At 36.5% G+C, this 19975-nt stretch overlaps 1 protein-coding gene across 1 annotated transcript in view; it reads right to left on the bottom strand.

Annotated features, from left to right (window-relative positions):
• The window catches only part of Dpyd (dihydropyrimidine dehydrogenase), an 851011-nt gene that overhangs the window by 140157 nt on the left and 690879 nt on the right, over nt 1-19975 (bottom strand). The window contains exon 19 of the mRNA XM_036191420.1: nt 9600-9742. Within this exon, the coding sequence (XP_036047313.1) occupies nt 9600-9742 (143 nt within the window). The remainder of the gene's footprint in view (nt 1-9599; nt 9743-19975) is intronic.

The raw sequence follows: 19975 nt of genomic DNA, 5'->3' as shown, positions 1-19975 counted from the left end.
TTAAATATACTTGGGTTGTATGTACATGTGTATACACACAAATGTACATAATATGTTCAGAATAATAAAGATTAAGGGGTCACTAATTTGGGAGTAAGTGAGGAGACAATGGAGGAGTTGGAGAGAAGAGAGGCAGAAATGATATAGATATGGTGCTTACACATGAAGTTCTCAAAATTAACAAGACATCATGAAAGTACAAAGTTAAATGCTTCACTGAGAAAGTGGTCCTTGGCTCCTTCTTTGAGTGGGCCCATTTCAGAAGAATGTAGTTAGATGTTGGTACTGCTCAGAATGATGTCTTAAGGCTGCCTTTCAAGGTCTTTACTGAAGTCAATTTCTAATCTGACAGTAAGAAGACATTGAATTATTTAGCTCAATTCAAAAAACAACTCTTCAGTCTTCTGCCTTTAGGATTTTTTATGGGACATTAAATTAGTTCTTAAAGTATAAATTTGATATTCAACAAATTTCTTCCCCTACCCAGGCCTATTTCTCATAACCATTTGGATAGATACATTATAATAAAATTGTTAAAACACATTAGTGGCCAGTCACAGCAATTTTCAAGTAAGACTAGTAAATTGGAAATAGAGAAAAGCAACACAAAAAATACAGTGTTTACAAAATAATGGGATATGAGAACATAAACATCAGTGACATAGTTTTAACCTTCGAAGTAGAATAGAAAAGAAAAGAATTGTTCAGAACTTTGGTCAAACATAAGAAGACTGAGAAATAAAGCTTGCAGTAAACAGTGATTTGTACATATAATATTAAAAGGGTCAGATAACATAGAGCCCTGGGGTCAGGGTCAATAAGGAAGTCAGCCAAATGACATTTATAAGACAAAGGCCATCTAAATTACACGCCACTCTATCTGCTGGCACTGCTGCTAACCCACCATTATTTTCTAATCTAAAATAGTCATCTTGTGACAATATTATTTTTCTATAGTAAAACTGTCTTTCAAAAATATTAGATTTAATTTCCATTAATTTCCATTGACTCTAGATGCTAATCCTTTTGTCAAGTGGAGAATATGCAGTCACTTGAAGGCCCAGTGGGTTTCCATTTAATTTCTTCCCTTTGCTTATAAACAACATTTGTTGCCCTGGAATCAAGATGCTTTTTAAGAATTATAGCCTCTTGAAAACAGCCTTCCATTAAAGTCATTTAAAATAATGTAATAATTGACGTGATAATTAAAACTTCATTGAATGGGACACTAAGACCATATTTTTCTTATACATCATTGGAAGAATATAAAGCTTCTATCTTTTAAGTATCTACTTGCATATTATTTTTTAAATTGTAAATTAAATACTCATTAAAGTTGGACAATAGGAAATTGCATAATGGATATTAAAATGTGCCTATCTTTGTAGTTACATGAAATAGTTCTGATGACATTTACAAATGATTTGGTCCCACCAATTCTTCATCTACCACACACTGGCTTTAAAGGGAATGACCATAGAAGAAAAGATATGCAATCATTTAATAAATACTTTGGAGGTACCAAGTGAAAATTTGAAATATTGTATGTCATGATTTTTAAATAACCAAATGGTGCCATCAACAAAATGTGGGTGCTTAAGTCTCCATGTACATTATAGCAAGAAAAGGCTAAAACTCTGTTCCTACATCTGTGGAAACAGAAGTATCATCCGGCTGCAATTAATCTTTCCTTCTGTACTTTTAATAAGATAATACACATTCTAGCCACATTAAAACATTCAATTTAGCTTAACTTAGCTACACCACATTGAATGTGATTATTGTTAAAATTTGATTAAGTTTTCTGAGTCCAGTGAACAACCATCCTGAGATGATCTTTGTACAGAGTGCCTGGCCATCAAGATCTCATGTTCTACTGTATTTCAGGATTTCTTTTAACCTCAGTGAGGACTCCATAAACACAAAGATAGAATTCCAAAAATCACCCATCCCAACTCACTGAAGGCACAGGTCATAATTGTATGCACATGAACTGATGATTTTCCCACATCCTGAGTGCAGGTTCTTACAAGATGAAACTATAAAGCTAATATCATTAAATTGAGTTACATAAGTCCAGAGCCAATCTCTAGAAAAGAGGTACCCCTCTTTTCTGTATTCTCTATCTATATGCAATAGAGGACAATGTACTTTATGAAGATGCCAATTGCTTAATGCAGCAGCAGGCTGAATTTAGGTTGAAATACAAAGCCCTGAACAACACGTTAGCAGAAATTACAGATCAGTGCTTAGATCAGAGGAAGGGGATCTAGGACTCATTAGGAAGGTGTAATCCAAGACTCACAACCAAAATCGAATCAAGAAAAGCCAGGATAGGGAGAGGGCATGAGCAGTAAAGTGCTTGTAAACACAAGCATGAAGACATGATTGGCTTTGCTTCACAAGCATCCAGGTAAAATATCAGAGGAGGTGCTCTGGAACCCAGTGTTGGACAAGAAATCCCATTGGGGCATGCTGCCATCTTGTCCAGGCAATATGTGAACAATATGTTCAGTGAGAGACTGTATCAAAAATAGAGTGGAGAGAGGATGTGAAGATGCTACCAATCCCTTGGATCTACACATGTACTACAAACACAGGAGAGATGACAGATAGATAGATAGATAGATAGATAGATAGATAGATAGATAGATGATAGATAGATACATAAATACATAGATAGTGACAAAGATGATATACAGAATGAATTAGAAAAGAAATGTCAACATTAATCTATTAAGATGTTCTCTCCAAATTCCTTTACATAAGAGTTAACTTTATTGTATTGTTCATGAGCAGCTGATTGGTAACAGAAGCAAGCTCCATCACTGTAATATAGCCCGCCAAAGAAACTGCAAAGAACTTGAGAATATAATTTAACAAGCGGGTATTTATAAATTTTAGTACCTGGAACTTACTGATAATTTTCATCCAGCCTCTTAACAGCTCTTATTTGCATATTCTAATGAAAGGCTGTCAAATAAGATGAAAAAAACCCAGAGATTTCAAAGACATTGGAATTCACTGTAACAGATTAGAAGTCGCTTGAGTTGAGTGACAAAGTATGAGCAGCTATCGAGGAACATAACCCGGAATAGATTTTGAACCCTATTTTCTAGGACAGAATACTATATGAGGTTTCACTGGAGTAGTCATGTTCACTCCAAAGTTTTCCTAGAGAAACAACCTGCTGTACTCAGTATGTTTCCTTACATTTTATAGTTTGTATTCTATTGCTACTAATTACTATGATTTTAGCTGTAAAAGAGTAATCTAAGCCTCTTTTTATGGTGCTTTTCAGTGTACAGCATTACTAACTAGAATCCTAACCTGCATTTTAGATCTTCATCCTGCGTAAATGTAACTTTGCTCTCTAGAAACTATAGCTCCCTTCACGGTACCTCTATCAGTCATGCTTTCATAACCCCCATGTATGTATCTCTTTTATTTTTTAGATTCAACATACAATGAATATCAGGAAGCAGCTTGATTTGTGTTGTGGTTTAGTAAATTTAGTTTAATGACCCTCAGGGTGATACGTGTTGTTAAATGTGGAGTCTGCTTCTTACTGAGGTTGAATAGTCTTCCAATTCACCCAGGCATGTACAACACACACACACACACACACACACACACACACACACACACACACACACACAGAGAGAGAGAGAGAGAGAGAGAGAGAGAGAGAGAGAGAGAGAGAGAGAGAGAATACAGAGAGAGAAGACAGAGCGCTCAATTTCTTTATTCATTCATCAGTTGATGATCACTTTGGTTGTTCAAACAACAATGTGTATATCTATTCAAGGTAATGCTTTAATTTCTTTGGGACTTGGGGATATCTTGATATAAACATTACAGGATTTTAAGGAAGTTGTGTATATAAGGCTTTTGAGGAACAGTCATATTGTTTGCTACAATAGCTAAGCAGATTTACACTCCCAACAGTGTTTAAACATCTCCATTTCTCTGCATTCTCACGAACTCTTGCTATTTTTGTTATCTCTGTCCCTTAATTAACAGCTGTATCAATAGTTATGAAGAAGCATCTTATTGAGAGTTTGAGTTTTCCTAGTCATTTCCTATATGGACACCTTTTCATATACTTACTGGACATTTACATACCATCTTTTGGAATATAACTATTCAGGTTTTTGCCCATTTTAAAGCAGGTTCTTTTCCTCTCCCCTATTTCCATTCCTCCTTCTCTCCCTTAACATTTTTTTTTTCTGCATATCTCTGTGCTATACATAGGTGTATATGGTTGTATGGACACTGGAAATTGGCATCATGGGGTTTATCAGTTCACTTCTACCTAATATTTTTGAGAAAACATCTCTCAGTGAACTTGGAGCTTGCAGATTCAGCTAGGCTTGCTGGCCACCAAGCTTTAGGTAGCAAACTTGGTGCTAGGGACCCAAACTAAGGTCCTCAAGCTTGCACTGCAAGCATTTTATCCACTGACCCAGATGCCTGATGGGCAACATTTTCATGTGTTGTTTGTTTCTTTTGATAGGGAGAAACACTGTATCTGACTCACTTTCATTTGTTTATTTTTGTTCTTGTTGCCTGTATTTTACCTGTCCTGTTGTAAGACTACCCACAATCAGAAATGTTCCTAGTCTAGGAATTTTACAGTTTTAGATCTTAAGTTTCTTGAGTTCACATTCATTTTGTTTTCGTGTGTATGGTACATTATGTATGTGACTAGATGGGCAATTCTAAGTGACACATCATATTAAGAAGGACAGAATATTCTGTCACATTCATTCCTCAGGGGGAAAAAATTAGGCTTTTCAGTTTTGAAATGGAAACACTTTACTAAAATTGCGTGTCTTTATTTTCAAACACATAAATAGAATTTGAAATTACTGCTGGGGTATATGGCTTTCCTACTAGTAATTAGGAAAAATTAGAAAAGTAGAACTGATACGTATGAATCAGAGAGGGGGACTGGGCTGGGGAAGAAGAGCCAACAAGCAGAGGCAATCGAGGAATGGGGTGCAATGGAGGAGAGAGGTGAAGGGCTTGAAAGATTGAAGCGACCTGCTCTGGAGAATTTTATGGAAAATTAAGAAAGGAAAAAGATAACTAAAATCAGATTCTGACTAGCGCTGAAGGCCAAGCTGACATTAAACACTGTGAACTTGGACTAAATCCAATTGGCAGAGTTGCTTGAATTTCTCTAGTAATATTCAGCAGTTCAGAAATATAGAAAATGAAAGGTTATATTAACCCAGGATTAGGGAGTGGAGTGGAATGGAATTCAGTTACAATGGACGAGAGGCAGAAATATTATTCAACTCCCACCCCACTGAAACACCTTGCACAATTTCAAATTCAAGTTTGCCCAATTTATGACCATCTAAAGAATATTTTAATACTGATTTTTTCTTCAAATTTTAGCTAAACTTTTAAAAACATATTTTCTGACTGAATGATAATCTGATTTCAGCTAATAGTAAGATTGGTACATGAAACTATAATCTTCAGCCAGTAAATCACTATGGGTAGAACTTCATATTTTTCACAAAATTATTGGGAGTTAATGTTCTAGAGAGCTTTGTGAACATTATTTAGGCCATTCCCTGCCAGACCTTAAGGGCAAGACTTTTTTGTTGTTACTGTTTTCTTTTGTTTTGATTCTGCAAACCACTGTACTTATGAACAGAGTTTTGCTAAAGACAGTAAATAATTCAAGCACCATTAACACAAAATGTTCTGGTTTATATCACATGAGCAATACATACATGGGTTACCAATGGCTGTGCCACGGCCTGGTGTAAAGAGGCATAGTGAGCCCACCAGAGTTCCTCTCTAAGAAACCTAAGCCAACAGGGGCTGAGTTTGTAACTCATTTTATGTAGAAAGGAGCTGAAAAGGCACCTTGTGGAGTAGACTTGATGAAAAACTCACAGGAAGAAAAAAGTAAGGAACAAGATACAAACAGAAAAAGAGAGGACAGTTTACATTCTTGAGGCAAAAAATACAGTGGTGTTCAAAATATCTGATTTCTTTTTGAAGAATCTACGGCATGGTCAATTTTTCTTCCTGATGCCCCAAAGTGCATTCTTTAAAATTTTAATTAATGTGTGCATGCACCTATATGCCACTGTATGTGTGGAGGTCAGAAGACTACTTGTGGGGGTTGATCCTCTCCTTCCACCAGACGGGTCCTGGGGATGGAACTTGAGTTGTGAAACTCGGCACAAGCCTTTACCGTAACGGGTCATCTTGCCAACACTGCCCTCTTTCATAATTCTTTCCATCTTAAACTTTTATCAACTATTCTTTTAGTAATTAATTTGCTTAATTTTCCTTTGGCTGAGAGAGTTTCATTTCCACACCTGAAGTAACAGGATCTGAGTGGACAGTTCTTTCCCTTTTTTCAGCCTTTAAAAATTTTCAGTACTCCTTTCTAGGCTGCTTGAGAAGCCAGCTGTCCTCACAGTTACTACTTAGAGATTTGGAGTCCTTTCCCTCCTGCTTCGTTGAACATTCATTGTTAATAGTTTTCAGAAGTTTAAACACAACAGATTTGCTCATAGATTCTTTTTGGTCTATCCTATTCAGGGTTCCCTTGAGTTGTGGAATTTTTAGGCTCATACCTTTTGCACAATACCCTTCATCTTGGCTTCCTTGCACACCTGCTCCGTGATTCAGTGTCTTGTTAGCTCTTGTAATGTCTCCCATCTCTAGGGCTCTGTTCCTTTTTTTCAGATTTCTAATATTTTCTCAATCACTGGTACTTTTTTCTTCCCCTTTCTCCATTGTGCTGGTGAGTACATCAGTCAAGCTTTCTTTTGTACTTCTAATGAACAGGGCTGCTTTAAGTCCCAAAGTTTCCATTTTTTCTTTTTCTCGTTCTTTTGTTGTTACGAATTACTAAAAACATTTTTCATGTAATAACGTTTTATTATATTCCCTCCCCTCCCTCAGTTCTTTCTAGATCTCCTCCTTATCCATCCAATTTCATGTTCTTTCCAAAAAAAAAAAAAAACCGAAAAACAAAAAACCAAAAAACACAAAACCCTCTGAAAATCAAAACACACAAGTTCCACTAAGAACAAAAAAAACCAAAGCAAAGCAAAGCATAAAGCACACAAAAATCATGGAGTCTGTTTCATGTTGTCCCACTATTTCCCAAGAATGTTTCTAAGTGCTAGTAATACAATTTTACCTTCGCTATTTTGAAACCATATTTTAGATAATTATAAAACCTGTCACCTTGACATTGATGTCTATCAGTTGTATTGACTACACAACCTTCTTTCTATCTTCCCAGTATCTTAACATTTGGAGTATTACATTGACAACCTTTTCTCTCATTTTTGCCTTGTGATTTCTTTTGAGATAAGGTTTCCTAATGTAGATGGTTTGGTTTCTACCTGGGGCCCTCCTTCCTCGGCCTTCTTGGTGCTGTGACTATAGGCTGTGCTACAATGCTGGGCTAAAATTTGTGTGTACATGCAATGATATTAGAGATGCAATCTGAAGTCTTGCATATGCCAGGTGAGCACTCAGCTACTGAGTTTTATCCCCATCCAATATGAGGAGGTATAACCTTTACACCTACATTTTTACTTGGTCTTCTTTGATACCACTCTGGCAAGGGGAAGAGGGGATACTGCCATTGTACTGTCAGGTAGAGTCCCAGGTTCCCTCCTAGACATTCACAGACACTCCTGTGTCATAGCTCTTTGTTCTGACTAGGGAAGGACAGAGACTGTGGCTCCAAATATAATTCTACTGGCAGGTCCGGGCCACAGCAGAATGTGTAGGACTACCTTCTTGCTGGTGCCCATTTTGGCCTTGCTGACATCATAGAGAGAAGAAAAGTTTTATAACTAAAAGGTAGAGATGACAATCTTGACTCCCCACTAGACTTCTCTGACATTTTATCAGAGAGAGGAAGAGGGATATTTCACTATTCTCTAGTGAGAATTCCCTGGTGGAGCTCACGCCTTGTCCCATGGAGATGTTGATATAATTTTGTCCTGACTAGTTTAAAACCTTCATTCTCACATGATATGACATCTTGACATCAGTATCTGCTGAGCATGGCGGTTCAGGAACCCCAAATATCCCATACATGGATGGAAGTGGGATTAGAGTTTTTAATGTATCAAGTTTGACTAAAGTAAAGGAAGTACTGTCAGTTTCCTGTTTTGAGAGCAGGCTTCTCTGTCTGTACTGGACACTTCTTTGTCTAGCGTCTGGCTCCACAAGGGGGATTCACAGACCAGTCAGCCAGGGCATCACTTGCGTTTTGTTCCCTGAGTCTTGATGTTCTTTGTCAGCCTGCCTTCTGTGTACCTTCAATAGTCTGTTTAAATTAGTGTCATGCATAAGAAATCAATAGCTATGCTTAGTGGAGATTTGGGGGGGGGGGCAATATAAGTCTATTACATTTCATTGGAAGACATCCTCTTTCATTTGTATTATGATATATAATATTTCCATGGTCAACTTTCATTTATAAGACAATATTAATTGTGTACATAGAATTAGAAACACAAGCTATTTGAAAGCTACCTTTTGGCTACTGAACTTAAGTGATAGTAAATTTTACTCTTTAATTGTCATTAATACTGAATAATAAAAATCATATTAATGGGAAATCACCTGAAATTCACAGTGTAGTCTTGATACAGTATTTTTTCATTGTTGGGTTTGGTTATCCCTCAAATCTGTATAACTGGCTCCTCAGAGAAATGCTGATGCTTTAATGTCCTAAGACTACTACATCCACATTGAGAAACACTTTAAAACTAATGTATAAATAGAATGAGAGGTGGACATAGTGACACTAGCCTATAAGCCAATGCTCAAAGTCAAGAGGATTGTGAGTTCAAGGCCAGTCTCAGACAAGAAGGAAAAATAAGATGAAATGATAATACAAATTTTGTATTGTCTATGTGGTTGCTGTTAGGAATCTCTTTCTGAAGACACTGGAAGACATTTCCTCAGATTTTTAGTATAAGAAGCTGAATAACAAATGTTTATTTTGTAACATGACTTATCTGTGTGTCAGGGAGTTAGGAAATGAGTACAGTAATCCCTCCAGGCACACTCATCAGACTGTGGATTGGTCGCCTCTTCAGTTTCAATCATTTTTCCATAGAGATCTCACTTTATGTAGATTTTCACATTGTAATTATTTCTTATCTGATAGCATATAGTAAGTAAGGATCTGGTAGTTGGTCTCATTTGCTTTAGGACAGAAAGGCAGACAAATATACTAGAAAAAGTATTCATAAATTCTATCATTTAGGAGGACAGGAGATAAAGTCCTATTTTTTTTCAAACTTGCAGAAAGAGAGAGAGAGAGAGAGAGAGAGAGAGAGAGAGAGAGAGAGAGGAAGAAGAAGAAGAAGAAGAAGAAGAAGAAGAAGAAGAAGAAGAAGAAGAAGAAGAAGGGAAGGAAGGAAGGAAGGAAGGAAGGAAGGAAGGAAGGAAGGAAGGAAGGAAGAAAGAAAGAAAAATGGGTGCCACCATTTTGTTTACTTACTACCTCTTGGGTGGTTTCTAAAGCAAGAATATCTGTCATATGACTTACCATGTTTGGGGGAATTGAAAAGGAAAACCACAAACCCTACCTGGAGCACTGAAGCACCACTATGAAGAAACTGAAGTCCACTTTCAGCTGAGTCAATTCCGCCTGTGGCCAAAATAGGAAACCCAGGCAAGGCACGAGCAATGGCGGTCACGGCTCTCAAAGCAATAGGTCTGATGGCGGTTCCTGCAGAAGACAAGAAAGCTTGCTAGTTATAATGTCTAACACAGGTACACACTGTCTTATATTTACCATTAAGCAATGGCAACATTTTACTAGACAAATTTCCAATTCCTTTATCTGTTTCAAAGTGTTTTAACTTTTCAGTTAAATGTGGATTTCAGGATGTTGGTGCTATTATCAAATCAAGACAGGTTACAGAGTAGATATGACAAGCCTAAAACTCTTACATAAAATGCATACAAATTATGGTCTGATATACAGTAATGTGTAAGTAAGCATTCAAACATATTTTTAAAAAAGAGCCAGGGAACAGAAAGCATTGAAAAAGAGAACAGTCTTGTACAATATGTAAATAGTCATACAAATCTGTTATTTTTTTCTCAAGTGCAAGGAAGCTGGTATGGAAGTAGAGGCTATAAAACCAAAGTCCTGAAGAACATATAGATTATATATTGCTTTATGTATATATTTTGCACAGATTGAAGGTTTATGGTAAGCCTGATATTATTTGACCTGCTAGAAAAGTCAAATAAAATTAAAGAGAGTTAACTTGACACCTGTAATTAGAATACACATGTCTTTATATTCATATACATGTACACGTACACACGCACACACACACACACACACACACACACACACACACATATCCTAGTTAGTCAAGCATTAGTAATATATATATTAGTCCCTACCTGCTGTGGAATATTCCTCTTGCACACTGTAAAGATTTGTCACTCAAACTGGTTTAATATAATGCTGATTGGCCAGTAGCCAGGCAGGCAATATAGGCAGGGTGACCAAACTAAGAATGCTGGGAAGAGGAAGGTTGGAGTCAGGGAGTCATCAGCCAGCTACCAGAGGAGCAAGATGTATTGGAACACAGATAAAGCCACGAGACATGTGACAAAACATAGTTAACAGAAATGAGTTAATTGAAGTTGTAAGAGCTAGTTAGTAATAAGCCTGAGCAATAGGCCAAATTGTTTATAATTAATATTAAGCCTTTGAATGATTATTTATTTTGTTATTACATTTGTGTTTTAATTTTACATATCAGCCATGGGTTCCCCTGTCCTCCACCCTCCTGTCCCTGCCCCCACCTCCCCCCCACCCCTCCCCTCTATTCCCATCTCCTCCAGGACCAAGACTTCCCTGGGGATTTATTTAAACCTGGTGGATTCAGTACAAGAAGGTCCAGTCCCCTCCTTCCAGGCTGAGCAAAGTATCCCCACATATGCCCCAGGTTCCAAACAGCCAGCTCATGCACTAAGGACAGATCCAGGTCCCATAGCCTTGATGCCTCCCAAACATTTCAAGCTATTCAATTGTCTCACATATCCAGAGGGCCTGATCCAGTTGGGGGCTCCATAGCTTTTGGTTCATAATTCATGTGTTTCTATTAGTTTGGATATTGGTCCCTATGCTTTTCCAATCTTGGTCTCAACAATTCACACTCTTACAGTCCCTCCTCTTTCTTGACAATTGGGCTCTTGGAACTCCACCTGGGGCCTGGCCGAGGATCTCTGCATCCACTTCCATCAGTTATTGGATGAGATTTCTAGCACGACAGTTAGGGTGTTTGGCCATCTGATCACCAGACTAGGTCAGATCAGGCTTTCTCTCAACCATTGCCAGTAGTCTATAGTGGATGTATCATTGTGGATTCTGGGGACCTCTCTAGCACTTTGCTTCTTTCTGTTCTCATGTAGTCTTCATTTATCATGTTCTGTTATTCCTTGTTCTCCCTTTCTGCTCTTGATCCAGCTGGGATCTCTTGCTCCCTTAAGATCTCTTTCCCTCAAACCTTGCCCTTCATTACTCCCACTGTTGTCCAGGTTGTTCATGTAGATCTCATCCATTTATCTGTCATTGTGTGATCCCTGTGTCTTTCTTAGGATCCTGTTTTTTTAGGTAGCCTCCCTGGAGTTGTGTAGTGGTCTAGTCATCTTTGTTTTACATCTAGTATCCTACTATGAGTGAATACATACCATGTTTGTCCTTCTGAGTCTGGGTTACCTTACTCAGGATGATTTTTTCTAGATCCATCCATTTGCCTGCAAACCTCATGATGTCATTGTTTTTCTCTGCTGAGTGGTACTCCATTGTGTATATGTACTATATTTTCTTTATCCATTCTTCAGTTAGCGGGCATCTAGGTTGTTTCCAGGTTCTGGCCATTACAAACAATGTTGATATGGACATAGACAGCTTATGCTGGAGAGGATGTGAAGCAAAGGGAACTCTCCTCCACTGCTGGTGGGAATGCAAGCTTATACAGCCACTTTGGAAATCAATATGGTGCTTCTTTAGAAAATTGGGAATCCATCTCCCCCAAGACCCAGCTATAGCACTCTTGGGCATATACCCAAGGAATGCTCAATCATACCACAAGGGCATTTGCTCAGCTATGAATGATTATTTTAAAAGTGGCTGTGAGACTGGATAATGCAGAAAAGCCTCTGTTTACACCTACCCTAATAGTCATAAAAACTACAATAGACACCATACACTGTAGTGATTTTAAACATGAACATATTGTACTAAAGCTACTTTGGAACCTCAACTACATCTTAGAGTGAATTAGTATTTTTGTAACTAAGGAATATAATCTAATATTCTCAGTGATCATTCAAGTTAATGATGCATTCAAAACATTTTCTGAATTAAAGGTAGTTCTAATTATGAAGTAATTTGAGTTTGTCTGAAGCCAGAGTAATATAACTAGTAAAGAACACAAATTTGCAGCTGGCTCAGGGTCCTATCATCATATTTACTATCTCAAGCCAAGTTATCAGTCTGAGCAATATGAACTTAATGTGTGTGTGTGGGCAGGGGCTATCACTTCCAGGAAGCTCATAGAATGTTCCTTGCAACCAATGTATGGTAATATATTGTGTACCCTAATAAAATTTACTTGAAGATCAGAGGACAGAACAAGCCACTAGATTAAACATAGAGGCCAGGCAGTGGTGGCACATACCTTTAATCCTAGCACTTGGGAGGCAGAGATCTATCTGGATTACATGAGATTGATTCAGTTTAGGAGAGAAACAGAGCGAGACAGTGGTGGTACACACCTTTAATCCCAGTACTTGGGAATCACATGCCTTTAATGCCAGCACTTGAGATCTCATGCCTTTGCTTGGGAAGTCATGCAGTTTTAATCCCAGCACTAAGAAGGAAGTGATATGGCTAGGTGAAGAAAGGTATGTGAGGCATGAGGAGACAGGAATTGAAGCTTTTTCAGGCTGAGGAATCCTAGAGGTGAGACATGGCAGTGGCTTGTTCCTTTGTCTCTCTGATCTTTCAGCATTTACAACAATATCTGGCTCCAAGTTTTTTATTACAAGACTTAGCATTTAGCATTTCTTCCCCCCCCACCCCAGAGCTGAGGACCGAACCCAGGGCCTTGCGCTTGCTAGGCAAGCACTCTACCACTGAGCTAAATCCCCAACCCTGCATTTAGTATTTCATGTTACACCACTGGCTTTGCATCTGAACAGGCTACATACTACATGGTGATGACAGCAGTAGTCACAAAGATACAAATCCATGGAGACAGTAAGAGGGTCATTGGAGGAAAGGGGTGGTGGGAAGGAGGGATGAGGAGCAGAGCAAGACGAATTTGGGGAGAGTGAAACTAATGACAGAAACTATAACAGCAGGAGCATGTTGTTACCTATTAATCCAAGTCCAGAGGACATAAAACAGTGAGGATGAACCCTAGTATACACTGTGGGCTATGGGTGATAATGACACCCTGATGTAAGTGTCCTAGTTTCAACAGTTATACCACTCAGGTGAAGGACGTTGATGACATGTGTGGGGGGTGCTGGTATATGAGGAATCTTTATGCCTTCCTTTCAGTTTTGCTGTGAACTGAAAATTGTTCTTTGAGATAAGTTATTTTAAAAAGAAGTGGTTTTCTGCTTAGGATGTTCATATCAATTTCTTATTAAACAAATTTATGCATTTTGCATAATGCTTCCTTGTTATCATTAAAGGCTTGTATGGAAATGCCTAATTCTCTATTAACTAAAAGCTTCCTAGAGATTATTTGATCCTGACACTTCAGAATTCCACAACAGATATTTAGAACACAGGGTATTAAGTTAAACAAAGGAGGAACTAGACATCAGGATTTTACTTCTGTACCAAAATATTTATCAGTGGTTCCTTTTTGTCTTTATATTTTAATCATAATAGAATAATATAACAGGTAAACTATTGCATTCAGTACTATATGCTCTAGGTATAACAAAAATCAACATAACTGCATATATTAAAAGGAAATCTGCAGCATAAATATTTAGATACACAGCTAACTACATAAGATAACAGACTGTTCAATATACACTAAGCCAATGAGTTCTTGATATACATGTTACTTTGAACTAATAAAGAAATATTGGGATTCTTTTTCTTCCCTTATTTAGTTTACCCAAGAGACTATAGGAAACTTGAACTAAGCAGATAAATAATTTATTTCTCACTTCACTGTTAGAAGACTATCATTAACACTAAGGGGTAAAATTTCAAAGTGGCATACAGGGATTTGTCAGCATATTCCAATTGATATTAATGGACATCAAATGGCAAAATCCCAGGACACAGCTTTGAAAATTTAACCAGTTACATTTAAAGGGCAACATTACTACACGGTGTTAAAAACACCAGCAAATTCTCATTGGCATTTAAAGATGTTCAATTAGGTCAATACGACATTTTCTATTTTATGTTTTCCTTCCATTTCTAAAACTTTTCTAATGTGCATAATGAACATGAAAACCTTTCAAACTAATAAAGGTATCTTTTCCTTTTTTTTTTAATTAAGAGGAATTATGTTCTCTGTGAAAATGTGAACCAAAAGTGAAGACACAGATCTTCATGTTGTTTGGAAAGAATTGTCAGCTTTTATTTATATTACTTATAAACTCCATTTGATCAAAAACAACTAATTCAATGGGACAAATAACCTACCTGTTCTCAGCAATTTTATGGAAAATAAGTTTTATAAAATAGGTTTTACCAACCAGGAACTTATAAGGAAGAACACTAGAGGTATAGAAAATGATTATGCTAAACTGTAAGACAAAAATTTCCTTATAGTTTGAATATGAGAAAAGTAAAGAGATGATACATTCCAGACAAAAACTAAAACCCAATGTGAAGAATTTACATGTATCCATATAAAACAGAACTGCACATCTGTCAACTAAAATGAACAGAAACTCCCAGGACCCCAACTGCTGAGGCAGAGACTTCTAAAACATTGCCAATATTATGGTGACTGCTTTTTAGAACAAAAAAGTAGGGAAGAAGTTAGTTCAATAGCCTGAGAAATGTGAAGACAGGCTCCATCTTTGTGGAAAACAACTAGATTTATGTCAAGAAATTGAATTTCTATCTATCTGAATCAAGAAATAGGTAACACATAATTTAAATTAAGCTGTTACCTACATAGCATGGCCGGAAGAACCTGAAGGAAAATCCAGTTACATCAAGCCATTTCTATGTCAATTGTGTGGAATTCTCCAATAAAGGTCAAGCTATTCCAGGCCTGCATCTTGAAACAAACTGACGGCCCAAAGAAAGGGAGGGAGGCAAAGGGTAGGGAAAGAGGGAGAAAGGGAAGGGAGGGATGGAAAGAGGGAAGGAGATAGGTAAAAGGAAGGACTGAAACAGAGCTTTGGTTTACAATATTTGACCAAGTATTTTGGATTGCACAAAGGTGGCCTTGTGGACTCATTGATGGGCTACATTGAACTTTCTATATAATAAATATGCTAATAAATGTATGAAAGCCTTCATGTAGTCATAAATTCAAATGCAAGTCAGTGTGTTAAAGTTATAGATCTTTGATAAATATTACAGAGCATTTCCAGATTGAAAATATTTTATAAAAAATTTATAACTGAAACATTTTGAATTATGTTAATAAAAGTGATTTCTTTTGAAAATATCAAATTTTCAGCTATCATCTTAAATAAAATAATAGTATTTGCTGTAGTACTATGTTTTGGTATACAGATAAAAATAAAAAAAATACATTATGACTTAGGCTTCTTACTTATTGTTCTTTTATTCATCAGTCTGTCCACAAAAATATTTTCAAACATGTCTTTCTTTTTTTTTCAATTTAAATACAAATTCTATACTCATGATACTCAAAATAGCAGCCTTTTCAATTTTAGTAGATTGTTTTAAAGTATATAAGTTCTGACACACATTGTGAGCCATCAGAAAACAAAATCATGATTGTTTTATATCATATATTTTATTAATATACATTTTATGAAGAAGTCAAATTGAGGATTAATTACAGTCTGTAACAACAACAGTCAGACACTGGGACCACCCAGTGAAATTTAAACTCTAACTATGCTACTTACAGTCTGTATAATGTTGCTGAACTTCAATTTTGGCAAGAACAAAATAATGAAAATTGTATAATGTCATGGGATTGTTCTGTGAATGAACTTAGTATATCTCGGGGCATATACTAAACACTGAAGCCTGAGAATACAATTAGTGTGTCTCTGAAGGACCATTGATTCTGGAGAGAGCATTTACCTAGTTCACTTCCATGTTGTCTTCTATGTTGCTCTTCTGTATTTAGTGACGCAATGAAACTGATTTTTATAAAACAGACAAAAGCATGATGCCTACCTTGATAGCCCTTTATGCTCTCTGATATCCCAAGGGGACCAGGCACATCCTCCCCATTTCTTCTTTCCAACAGCTGTCAGTTACCAGTGTCATAATATTGACCAGTTTACTTTGGCTCTAAATGTACAAACCTCAGAATCTAACATCAGTACATTAAGAATTCTTTTATAAGAAAAGGACCCAGGCACTAAACAAATATAAAAGGATTTTTAATGATGTTAGAAGTAAAGTTTTTTTCTGGTGAAAAAGGAGGAGAGGATTTACTTCGCATGACTGAATCATTGAAGGAGAAAGGGGATTTTTAATGGGCAAGATGGTGTGGAATGTATGTTAATTTTGGATAACTGGAATTTTGAATAATTGAGCTTAATTTTGTTTGGTTTTCCCCCTAATCATTTGCCTCCTAGGATAGCTACGATTACACAATTAATTGATAAAACTAAGTCCACATAAACTCCCTGATAATAAGCTGACTATAAAAAAAAACAAAAAAAAAACCCAAAAAAACAAAAACAGGAGCTGGGTTGTAACACTTGCTAGTACTCACTGCATATACAAAAGAAAAATGCAGCTTTAATTTGCTTATATTAATTAAAATATAATGAATTAAATGGGTAACAAATTCATTAGAAATTGAATTTCCACTGTATAATTGTTATAACAACACCCAGAAGGAAAAAAAAAATTATGAGCAAATCAAGAATTTCAAAGATTTAAGGGTTGAAAGATTGATTTCTATAAAATACACTTAAATCAAGTAACAGCAAATTTATGCTTCATGAAAACAAGTTTAAAATGTTAATGAAGCTAATATACTGATAAATATGTGCAGCACAACTATTTAAAAACACATCTTTACACATGGATTAAGATCCTCTGAGAAAATGAACATAATTCAACCAGAAACTGATGCAATAAAAGGATTGAGGGTTATATGCAGATATGAAATCAAAGGAGAGCAATGGGAAAAATCAAAAGCATACAAAATTGTTGATGCTATTTTATTTTTTTCTCTAAAGCTGAATGTTTTCTTATTAAAATGTTTTGATTTTTTGTTGCTATTAAAATACAGTTCTGAAGCTTTAATACCTTTGTAGCTATGTTTATCTGTATCTTAAGAATATCCAATATACCCATAGTCAATTAATATTCAACAACTCTACCTAAAATGTGCCAGTCATTTTATTTGAAGCAATAAGATTAATGTTAGTGGAAGAAGCTGGTGCATTCAGTCTAGTAAATTCCCCAGACTAGCATTCTGTTCACTTTACAACTATGTGAATACTGACACTGTCATAAATGGAGGCTTATGCTGAATGTTATGGCTGAAGTTTGTTTAAAAAGGGATGGACTTAGACTGAAAGGCAAATCTTTGTAATGTGAAGGTACCCATGCTCCCATAGTGATTGAGATTTAAGGCTATATTCACTGTGAAGAAGAGCATCTTTACATAGTTCTGAAGAAGAACAGAAACAGGACTGTGGAATACACGGCAGTGCTGAATTCAAAACAGAAAGCATTAGTCTGAGCTCGATTGTTTATAGCATAATGACTTTGAACAAGCTCCTTAGCCTCCTTAAATGTAAGCCTTCCCTATTTGGAAGCAAGGACACTGATACCAATAATATTAGAGCAAGTTAAGGAACCTTAAATGATACATTTTATGAAAAGCACAGTGCCTGGCCTAGTTTGTAGAAGCTAATATTATTGTCAATGCCAGAGAAAATTCAGCATAAAGAAAATATTGGGCTATAATATTATAGTGTTAATGTCTTAATATTAATGGGGTTGATTGGGAACCTTTGAGGAATCCATGCCAGTTCATAACCCACAAAATTACAAATGTTCATACCTCAAATCTCTCATTTAAATATGAGTTTTTGTGAGCAAATATTTATTTGTGTTTCAAATGTTATTTATAAAATCTAAATACATATGCCTGTTAAACCACAAATTCCATTTAAGGAGTCTATCATATTAGTATATAGATAGAAAGTTATATATGCATAAGTGTTCCCCAAAGTATTTGTCTTTTCTTTCTTTTCTCTCCCTCCCTCCCTCCCTTGCTTTTTGTCTTTCTCTTCTTATATGGCTTTTAGAAAAACAGCAAAAACTATTAAATGCTCAAGTGACATTGTGCTACTTAATAAATTGTATTTCATCCAATGCTAGAAAACCTTTCAGACGAACATACAACAATCTCAAACATGTAGTGGCAAAAGTTAAGCACAAGTAGCAAAAGAAAATATATGTTCTTATTTCATCATTAGCTGAACTTCTGCACATGATGCTTGTGTGGGTGTCCAATGTTGTGTTTTAAACTCGTGAAATAGTTTCATGTGAAATAGGGAGAGTTTGATAGAGATGGGGTTGAAAAGGAATTTTCAGTCTTTGCTACCAATGCTGATATTATTTCACCCTTGGATAAAAAGGTATTTAGTCTACATCTGCAAAGAATAAAAAATGACCATATTTATAAAGTCCCTATTTTCTATGTAATAATAGATATCAAAACCCATGCTAGGAAATTTTTATGTGTGGGATGGTCAATGTGTCTATCCCCTATATATTCAGGAAAGCATACTTGGTTCCTCATACACTATTTTAAGTATGATTTTAGGAAGTTTGAAACTGAGTGAATAGGATGAGCACTCTTTTTTTTTTCTCTGTTCCTGTCACTCTACACTATGACAGACAATGTGTTCAGCCATGGATGGGAATTCTATATCAATCCCTTTGAGGCTCAGGGAGTACTCGTGGAGAGGGGATGGAAAAAACATAAGAAGGGGGGATAAAGGAATGCTGGATATGACATGGCTGCTATTACCCACGAGTAAAAAGCAGCTGTGATTACCTGCAAAATACCTGCACAAGATAAAGCTAGGTAAATATTCCAGCATGAAAGAAAGAGAGAAATCTTGATACCCTGGGCTCCAAATGATCTACTGGCAGTCAATGACTGCTGAAGAGTTATGCTTCTTTGGCGGGGGTGGGAGGTGATCATTGGTGGGTTGTCCATGCTCCAGTGAGTGACTCCATGACTATGCTCATACAGGCAGCATGAATTAGATTCATTGGGTTATAAAAGGAGCCATGAAATTGGGATATGATATGCTGGCAGCATCAGGGAGAGTTGTGGGGAAGAAGTGGAGGGCAGAAATGATAAATATACAATGTAAATGTAGATGGTTTTCAAAGAATTAAAAAAAAAAACTTTTAAGAATGAAAGGTAGCTAAGAAGAAAGGCTTGTTATGTGTTTTGCTGCTGATTTTGCTACTGGCATCAATGCCCATGGCTCAGCATACATGATTGTTTCTACTACTCCTTTTTTATTTCCTTAAATTTTTTCTTTTCTTTTACATACCAACCCCTGTTCCCCTCCCTCTCTTTCTCCTGCTCCCCCCACCTCCCCTAATCCCTTCCACATACCCCCCCTTATAGAGGGTCAGGCCTCCTTTAGGTAGTCAACATGTTTCTACTACTCTTATTCTTATCTTTAACCAGCTGTGAATTCATAAATGAACACAGCCATGTTTGGACTTACCTATCTCTTGAACATCTATGGT

This window comes from Onychomys torridus, chromosome 6, assembly GCF_903995425.1.
Source record: "Onychomys torridus chromosome 6, mOncTor1.1, whole genome shotgun sequence".
Lineage (NCBI taxonomy): Eukaryota > Metazoa > Chordata > Mammalia > Rodentia > Cricetidae > Onychomys > Onychomys torridus.
This window is presented reverse-complemented; position numbering and strand designations above follow the sequence as displayed.